Genomic DNA, 9,796 nt, shown 5'->3' on the forward strand with positions numbered 1-9,796 from the left:
AGACAGGGACCTTGTTTTTGTAGGTGAGCTTGAAACTCAACAGAAGTTGGGCGTTAGGAGTTGGATGGTTGTTGAAATAGAGATTTTGGGTTTTGTTTAGTTGTCAGTATTGGACGCTGTGTGCTTCAGAGCAAAGGACCAGCTGCTAACGGCTGTTCTGAGCCAGCCTGCACTGTGCTCTTCCTACAGGTATTCTGAGCAACAACAGATTTTTGTTTCTCACAGGTATTCTTAATGCAGTTGTTTTGCCCTAACGTTGCAGTGTATTTCCTAAATAAAATACAGCTGTTTTCCATACTGGTGCTGTAGTGGCCTTTCCAATGTTTCATGTGTCATGACAGACAGAGCTGGCTTCAACTTGGTTGTTGAGCTGCTGACCTAGAAGGACGGGAGAATTTGATGAGTTTTTTTTTAACTTAATCATAGTAAATATTGTAAAAGGAGAGAAGAAAATTTTTACGTGGTCTTCTTCATTAATGAAGCTAATACCTTGTGGTGTTTCTGTTATCTTGAGACTTGAAAGTATAACAAATGTTTTATTTCAGAGGTTAAGAAGATTATCAACAAAATACAGAACAGAGAAGATCTACCCAACAGCCACTGGAGAAAAAGAAGAAAATGTTAAAAAGAATAGATACAAGGATATATTGCCATGTAAGTCTGATTTACATTTTGCTATAAGAAAAAGGAAAGTTCTTGTTATTCATGAATTTTACTATTTAGTTATTACAGAGAGGCAAAATTGGAGATAATTTGCTGAAAGCTAACTTTCATAATTTTTTCTATTTTTATTTGGAAGGCAAAGTAAGCAAACATTTGTATACCTTGTTAGGAGAGCTATCACCCAAAGATAAAACATGTGCTTGGTCCCAAGCCAAATCAAGGTGATGCTTTCATTTTAGCTTGGAATAGTCTGTAACTTTAAGTGCTTAAATTTTTTTCCTTAAGAACTTATCATTCATGGTAGAAAACGAATAAATGGCAGCATAAACTCTAGGTTTAGACTGGATATTAGGAAGAATTTCTTTCCTGAGAGTGGTGAGGCATTGGAACAGGCTGCCCAGGGAGGTAGTAGAGTCACCATCCCTGGTGGTGTTAAAAAAAACATGTAGATGTACTTTGGGACATTGGTTTAGTTGTCATGGTAGTTTGGGGCTGATGGTTGGACTTGATCTTAGAGGTCTCTTCCAGCCTTAATGATTCTAGATGCAAATGGTGTTTGAAAACTTTCAGTGCTGGATTATCTTGGGTTTGTGTTTCGCTAGAGCACAAATGAAATTCTGTTCAATGTGTGAACACAGAAAAGAGGAGTTGGAGGGGAATTTAAATTTTAAACCCACTGATGTGTGGGTATAACTGATCAGTGATCTGTGATGAAGGGATTGCCTGTTACGAGCTCAATTTGCACAGCTTGTGAGGCCATATATTTCAGAAGCTTTTGGTGTGCTTCTCAATATGAACAACCATCAGTGAGATTAAAGGATAGCCTTCTGACAAATGCCCCTTTTCACATCCTATAAGATGAGCAGCAGGTGCATTTTACTTTGCTTAGCTTTCTCAGAAGTGTTAGGAGGTTTATAACCAACTGGAAGTTGAAAATGGTCTTAAGCCTCATTAGCTTTCATTTCCAAAATGTGTTCTAGTAATGAGCTCCAGTGGCTTACTGTGTTTCAGATTGTTGTACACCCGTTTGCTCTGGTTTTCTAGTGCTGGAGTTTTTATTGTTTGTCAGCAATCAGAGCAACACTTTGAGCAGTAAACAGCCCTGAAGCCACAGGCTCTGTGTTGTTTAACAAGGTGGGCATAGTGCTTGCTGCTGCACTGAGAGGGAAGGCACGTCTGTTTAGATTTTGCTGGAGAATATATGTATAACATGTCACATGTAGGAGTGTGGTACTAAGCTCAACTGCAGCAAAATAGTTAAATATCATTGGAGGTTTCATTTGTGTGCGTTTGGTGTTTTGTTTTGTTTTGTTGTTTTGTTTTGGTTTTTTTTCTTTTTTTACCTGAGAGGAAGTAAGTTGAAGGGTTGGAGTGAAAAAGAGAGGGGAAGTTATTGTCATCTTATTATTAGAAGTTGTTTTACTCTTTCTTCTGTGCTGGCGTTTTGCTAGATGACAAAAAAGGTAGCAAAATCTTGGTAGCACCTAAGCTGAGTTGGAGACACTTGGCAACTCCTACAGTAGTGAATGGCTGTAAGTAGGGTGGTAGATATGCTTTTCTTTCATCTGTATAGAACTGGAGTCATTGGAATAGCGCCAAGGAAAGGGAGCGAACATCAAAGCTGGTGCTGAGGAAAATTGAAGGTATATTTTCCGTTAAAGCAAGAACATCTTCAAACATCCAAGAGCTTTAGCAATGAAGCAATGGGAGGCCAGCCCGATAAATGAAAACCGGGAGATGTTTTGGAGGAGAAAGGGGAATGATAATTTGCCTACCTTTTATAAATCCAGAAAATAACATGCAAACGTAACTTAATTGAAGCTTAGCGTTGTATTTATCAGAAATTGCTACTGCTACCAGATAGATCAGTGCCTCAATACTAACTCAGTGCTGGCTTCGGAGTATGCATGTGTGCATGTTCACATTAGTTTAGGAAGCCATCCTAAGTGATAGTTAAATGAAACTTGGTGTTAGTTCATCATCTGCTGAAGCTGGAACCTGCAATGGAATTCTTCTTGGAGAATTCTGTTCCTGACCTAAATCTATGAAAGAGCTGTGGCAGATGCAGGCAGGCTGGAAACTGCTTCTACAATTTTGGATCTACTGTGCTGGGAAGATAGGAGTCTTCAGTAGACTACCATTTTAATTGGTCTGATCCACCTTTTAAAAGTACTTTTTATTACATCTGTGACATGATTGCATGCTTATAAAGTGTTCTTGCTTTTACACTGTATGTGTGAGTGTAATACAGTGATATGTTAAAGGTTTCTTTAGGCCTTTATGAGAGGGTGTTGTCTTTACGACTGAAATCCAAATGTCTTGTAATCTACACTTGTGCTTTTTAAGGAGGCATTACATGGTAATTCGAATTTTTTTGCATGTTATCAGGACTCGACAGAAAATTTCACTGTCTTGGAAGCTTTTGGCAGAACTTTATGTATAGAAATAACTCTTGGCATGTACATCTTGTGGCCATAGTTCCCTGTTTTATTAACAGTGATATTTGGAAAAAAATAAAAATACAAACCAATCAACCATATTTCCTCTTAAATAGACTTGTCCTTTATGGATTCCACCCCCCCTGCCCCCCCTTGAATTTAGCTCTAATAAAAGCTTTAGCAGCTGTTCTGTGGTTGAGTAATTGACCCTGGGAGCAGAAAGTAACAGAAATTGCTTGAGCAGATGCTGCTTCTGCAGACACTTCTGTTCCCCAGTTCAGAGATGTATTTAAAAAAAAAAAAAATGGATATCCAACCGAAACAGCTTCTGTTGTAGATTTTGAATTATTTTTGTGATAGCTAGGAATTGTTGGTATCAACAAGAGCGGCAAGGACTGATGAACCTGCCAATCACTTACCCTCCTTCTTACTAAGAATCATCAAGTTGTTTCTGTATTGCAGATGCACTTAGGATATTTTCAATGCCAAAAAGATTTTCAAGATGCTTAGTTTATTCTGTCAACAAGTAGTAAAGGCTATTTTTAATATTGCTGAGGGTTTTGATATCCCAAGATCTGCTGTTTTTCTAAGAAGCTTTCTCTGAAAGTCATTGATGCTTGAGGTAAAAACTTGAAATGTCAGAATGCCCTAAAGGAAGGAATCAACTACTTCTAGTTGAGAAGTACCCCAGCAAATTGCCTGCCTCAGCATCTGGGGGGTAGTAGTCAGTTTGAGCAGTAAACCCCAGTGCATGCTTCATGTTGTCATACTTGGAGTCCTCCTTGGCAGAGACTTCAAGACCTGCCATCCTCTTTAACCATGTGCTGGTGGCTTATTTTTTCTGCTCTGTAAGTGTGCCTTTAATTATGACCACTGTGATCTCTGTTAATATTGTGTAACAACCAGTTCTGGGCCCCTCAGTTCAAGAAGGACAGGGAGCTGCTGGAGAGAGTCCAGCGTAGGGCCACAAAGATGATTAGGGGAGTGGAGCATCTCCCTTATGAGGAAAGGCTGAGGGAGCTGGGTCTCTTTAGCCTGGAGAAAAGGAGACTGAGGGGTGATCTCATCAATGTTTACAAGTATGTAAAGGGTGAGTGTCAGGAAGATGGGATTAAGCTTTTTTCAGTGATGACCTGTGATAGGACAAGGGGTAATGGGTGCAAATTGGAGCATAGGAGGTTCAAGGTGAATATCAGGAAAATTTTTTTTCCTGTGAGGGTGACGGAGCACTGGAACAGGCTGCCCAGAGAGGTTGTGGAGTCTCCTTCACTGGAGTCATTCAAAACCCGCCTGGACGCCTTCCTGTGTGATGTACTCTAGGTGACCCTGCTCTGGCAGGGGGGTTGGACTAGATGATCTTTCGAGGTCCCTTCCAACCCCTATGATCCTATGATTCTATGATACTTGTGATCCATTGAATTTTGCCTCTTTGTAATGAATTGATCTTGGAATTCCAGTAGCTGGTACTCTGAACTCAAGCATCAGAAGCACATAGCAGAAGCTCTTTATCCTTACCTGAGCTGGTTTATCCATAAATTAAATGAACAAACTGACATGCTTGTGTGACTTATCTTTGGGTAACATTAAGGCTTAATCTCTTCTATAAACTGTAGCATATATATATTATACTTACTGTTACGTGTGGATTTACAAGTAATGTAATTCCTTTTAAAAAAAAAAAAAAAAAAAAAAAGGAGAGAGCCAGCCTTTGAATGGCAGTAACCTTCTTCTTTTAGTTGATCATAGCCGGGTTAAACTGACCTTAAAAACTCCTCCACAAGATTCTGACTACATCAATGCAAACTTTATTAAGGTATGTATTACTCTCTTAATAGTTCTTAAATTGTTTTAAAGCTTTTATTTATCATCAGTGCAGTTTTAATATTTTAGTCTGAGATAAGAATTTAAAGCTGTGAGGGAAGATTTTCCTTCTATTATAGCTTGAATAAATTTGCAAACATTGTGCCAGTTATAGAGTAATATTAAAACTCTTTTTTAATTAAGTATAAATATAATAAAATACTTAATTTTAAAGTAAAGTGCAACCAAATTGGAACTTTATCCTATAGGAAAATTCAGATATGATTGTTTTAAAATCTGGTCTTTTTAACACTAACTGTTAAGCAAAGTTGGTTTTAGGGATCATAAAAATAGGTGTTTGACAAATTGTGTATGTTAATCTACACTTTGCTGTTCGTGGCAGAAGTGTGGCGATGGAATTGTATCTAATGTTCTTAAAGAGAAGCCAGAATTTGGCTAAGAGCCTGATACCCTTTTGTTTCAAAGTGTGAATATCTTGGGCTTTCCTTGTAGCCTTATTTTGATGCTTCTTCTATATAGTAATGCTTATGCAGAAACAGGTGTTACTGTAGATTTAACTTCCTGAATGTTTAGCTTGAAAAGCTGAATGTAAATGTCTTCAAGCTTTACATAAACCGCATTTTTAATTTTTTTTTTTTTTTAAATGAGGTATTACTGGCAGAGGGGAACTTTCTGCAAGGGGATGCTTTTTAGCCGAAAGATTTTCATCATTAGATGTTTGAATAACAAAGAAAATGTGAAATTAAAGGGAATTCTCAGAATGTGAACATAGAGAAACTTAGTATTTTCTGTTACAGTCTCTGGCAGCACACTAGCTGTTACAACCTTGGACCCCCTTGAAATCACCAGCAAAATTCCCACCTATGTAAATGAACTTGTATTTCATATTCATGCTTCTTGTTGTATTAAAAAAGAATTTACATGATTATAAGCTAAAGCTTTTTTTATTCAGTACAGATAAATTTTCTTTTTAAACTTCAACGGTTCCTTTGTGCAATCCTAGGGAGTCCATGGGCCAAAAGCATATGTTGCCACCCAAGGACCATTAGCAAATACAGTAATAGACTTCTGGAGGATGATATGGGAATACAATGTTGCTGTAAGTACCTAAGTAAAAACCAGAATGGGGTATTACCTGATTTCATGGCACAGTGATTATGTATCTTTTGCCTGAACTGGCTACTATTACCAAAAATGTTGACAGTGATTTAGTCTACTTACTTTTCAGATCTAGGGGTTTGTAGTTTAAATAGCATTCTATATATTATTAATATTATTTATTGAATTTAATGTAAATTAAAAGTAATTTTGTTGAATGAATATGAAATCATGCATATTTATGAATAGGTTGGTGTTACATCTGTCCTGTAGGAGAGCTTACAACTCTTGACAGTGTGGACTGAAAGCCAGACATAGAAGCAGCATGTGGAAAAAAAAAAAAAATTAAAAAGGGGAAAAAAAAAGCTTACAGTTCTATTTCTGCTAATTTTGGTTAGTTGCTGGTTTATATATTCTATATCTGTTTAAACAGCTATTGTTGGGAGATAACTTCTAAGTCCTGGTAAAATTTGGTATGTTGAACACATTATTTCAGACACTTAAATCATGGTTTATTGTAGCAGCTTGCCTGTTGATGGAATTGTATTAGATATCTATTCACATTGATATATCTGAAAGAGCTTCACCTAAGAAATCTGATTCTTGGTTTTTAAATGGTTTCATTACTTACTTGAGGCAGCCTATGTAATTTTAAGCACATATAGCTGTTTCTTCCAGTCACTAAATGGCTTTATATTTTTATGATTATATTTCAACTTTACAGTCAGACTGAATAAATAAATATTTGTACAGGATTACAATGAATTCAGTTTAAGTAGCCTTAAAATGTTATATTAGTATTGTAGATTATTTTGTGCAGGATAGAACTGGAGGACTATTGTAGAACTAAAAGTGCATACATGTGCAGATAGGGAAATACTATTAATTAGTCTCTTCAGTATTAACAGATTAAAGGAGTATCAGTATTTGCCCAGACAGAAGCAAGGAGTAACATGTTGGTGTGTTTACTTGATTTAAAACCACTTAACTTCAAGCATGGTTTTTTTTTTCTTTTTAGATAATCGTAATGGCCTGTCGAGAATTTGAGATGGGAAGGGTATGTACACTAAATATACAACTACAGGAGCGTGACCCATGTGGGGCAATACGCGAATACCTGTGAAGTTTTGTATGCCAAATCTAGGACTGTAAAAATAATCTGCCAGATGGAATGAGGATGCCTACCCTTATATTTCTGTGCATAGAAAATAGTGAATGTGACTGCTTTTCTTTGCTCCATTTATAGAGTGACATTATTATTTAGGTGTTATCTTGGTGACATAGAGGTGTCTGAGTACCCAGCAGTACCAATGGTCTGTTTCTGGTCATGTCACTATGGGGAAAAAAAAAAAAAAATTGCTCTTTGTGGGATGTAGGCCAACTATCAAAATTTAGAGTCCTTCAGAATTTCCTGTCAACTGATACAGCTGCAAAAACAACTTATCTTTTAAATCTCTGTCATATTCTTATGACCTGAGAAGGAAAAGAAATGTGGTCCAGAATTGCAAACTCCAAATTTTCACAAAACCTGAATGATTGCTTCTCTCTGTATGATGTGTAATTGTGCATATGTAGGCAGTCATGAAGGTTCACCTTGACAAAGTGTCTTTTGCCTGTATTTATTGGTCATATGGATTTTTTGGTGTCCAGAAGAAAAGACTTTTTACTGTCTTAAAAGATTAGGCCAGTAGGCAGACATTAAAGAAAAGCACTGAATAAGAGAGAATAAGGCATTTGAGATTATCATTTTGTCTGCTCTCTTTCTGTTAATCATCATCTCTCAGTATTGCACATGAATTGAATTAAGATTCTTTGCTTTAACAGAAAAAATGTGAACGTTACTGGCCTCTGTGTGGAGAAGCAGCTGTAACTTTTGGACCATTTCGTGTTTCTTGTGTAAGTATAAAGCTTTATAAATTATTTTTGAAGGATTTAATTCTTTTGTAACTTAAAATAACTGTTCCACAAACAGTTTGTATTATAAAAGTGCTTTTTTAAACTTTTCGTTACTAAATTTCACACAAAAGTCAGACTCTCAAAGGAATGCAGTGGAAAACAATGTGTGTATCTAAGCTGTGTGTTTTTGCATCCTGCACAATTTTTTTTCTTTTCTCTTAAAAAGCAGGGAGCCTATGTGTCTTAGTCTTGTAGCTTTTTATGTATAATTTATGTAGTTATATAAATTTTGAATGTCTGTACCATATGCAAGAAATCAAATAATATTAATGCAGTTATTCCTCTCCATTATGACTTGTGTGTTCTGGAGTGCCTGGGAAATGAAAGTAACACTAGACCACATTATTTTCTTCAAGTTGCATGAAGTTAATTAGCATGAATAAAGAAAATGGAAACTTATCTCATTTTTTTAACTTGTTTCTGTTGGTAATGCTCCCTCTGCTTCCATTGTTGCTTTTAAATCAAAACAAAGAGGAGTGGGAGATCTCCTGAATCTTTCCTTGGAGAATTCTTTGGGATTAGCTGTCAAGTAAGCTCTGACTCCAGGAAGATGGAGGAAACCTGAATGTTTCTGTTGTGAGTTGTGTCAGTGTTATCAGGAGTTCTGATCTCTGAGCATCACTACTAGAGCCTCTACCAGTTTGTTTCTTGTAAATGGTATTTTAAGTATTTCTGGCAGATTAATAGGCAGGAAGAGGGACTGTGGATATCTCTACTCCAAGCACAGGAGGGACTTGGAAGTAATGATTCTTTTGGCACCTGGCATCTCAGCATCACACAAGAATATACTCCAATTAGTTTCTGCAATCATCTTTCCTGGGCAGAGAAAGCTGGATAGTAAAATAAGTGACAGTGCCATTACCACTTACCAAAAGGGGCTGCTTGTGTTGCAGAAATTCACTTCATTAATTGTGAGGTTTTCAGGATATGGGTGAGGTTACGTGTGTGGGAGCATAGCCACCAAAATCATTATAATCAGCATTGCTTAGGTGTGGGATAGTATCCAGTTGCCTTTGTACACACCTGCTTATGGATATTTATTCCTTCCTGCTTGAAACACTTCTGTGGCCTGTTTGTCCAACGTGTAGCTCTGGGAGCTGTGTTCCCCAGGGCCACCCGGCCTATCCCACTGTCCAGCCACAGCCTGGTTGCTTCAGGGAAGAGAACAGAAAATAAGCTGGGCATAGGAGGGTCCTTCTCCTCACACTTGTCAGCAATGGACTGGCAGGACTACCTTAACTGGGTGTGTTGCTCCTGGATTATCAATATTTTTATAATGCAGTAGATGATGAATTTTAACAATTTGTTTTGTTTTGTCACTTATTCTTTCTGACATTCATATCGTTGTGTTGTTAGCAGAAAATACTTCCTCATGTCTTTGTTCTTAATCTGGCTACCTGGTAGTTTAATCAGGTTCTGCTATGTTCCATTAGTTACTATGAGGATATAAATGAAATCTGGCATTCAAGTGTTGAGTCTAACTGTTGTTGGTATCAGTGATCTTACTGTAAACTTTTTACACTGGAGTTTGTGATTTGCCTCAGCTGTTCACTTACTGAAGTGGAATCGATCCATTCCAAACTGATCTCAAAACTTTTTTCTTAACTCAAAATTATGTGGTTTTGGATGGGAATTGCTACTGTTTTCTAGCTGAAGTGCTTTCAGGTGTTCAGAAAGAGTTAGCATGCCAGTTAAACAAGCTATCCTTAATCCTGCTTTGAAATAGGTGAGCAGGTGTTAAGTACACTGTGAGATTGTCTTGTCAGGAAAGCATGCACATACAAATTTTAGTCTCTAAATTTTGTGAGTAGCCTTTCCCT

General features: G+C 37.1%; 1 protein-coding gene across 1 annotated transcript in view; it reads left to right on the forward strand.

The window, feature by feature from the left end:
• Positions 1-545: 545 nt before the first annotated feature.
• LOC103773898 (tyrosine-protein phosphatase non-receptor type 12-like) overlaps positions 546-9,796 on the forward strand; it is a gene marked incomplete at both ends in the record, with an annotated part of 26,742 nt that continues 17,491 nt past the window's right edge. Inside the window, 5 exons of the mRNA XM_008941278.1 lie at positions 546-654; positions 4,838-4,914; positions 5,926-6,021; positions 7,039-7,077; positions 7,845-7,916. Coding sequence (XP_008939526.1) covers positions 546-654; positions 4,838-4,914; positions 5,926-6,021; positions 7,039-7,077; positions 7,845-7,916 — 393 coding nt within the window. The remainder of the gene's footprint in view (positions 655-4,837; positions 4,915-5,925; positions 6,022-7,038; positions 7,078-7,844; positions 7,917-9,796) is intronic.

This window comes from Merops nubicus, unplaced genomic scaffold (genome assembly GCF_000691845.1).
Source record: "Merops nubicus isolate BGI_N331 unplaced genomic scaffold, ASM69184v1 scaffold10505, whole genome shotgun sequence".
NCBI classification, from domain to species: Eukaryota; Metazoa; Chordata; class Aves; order Coraciiformes; family Meropidae; genus Merops; species Merops nubicus.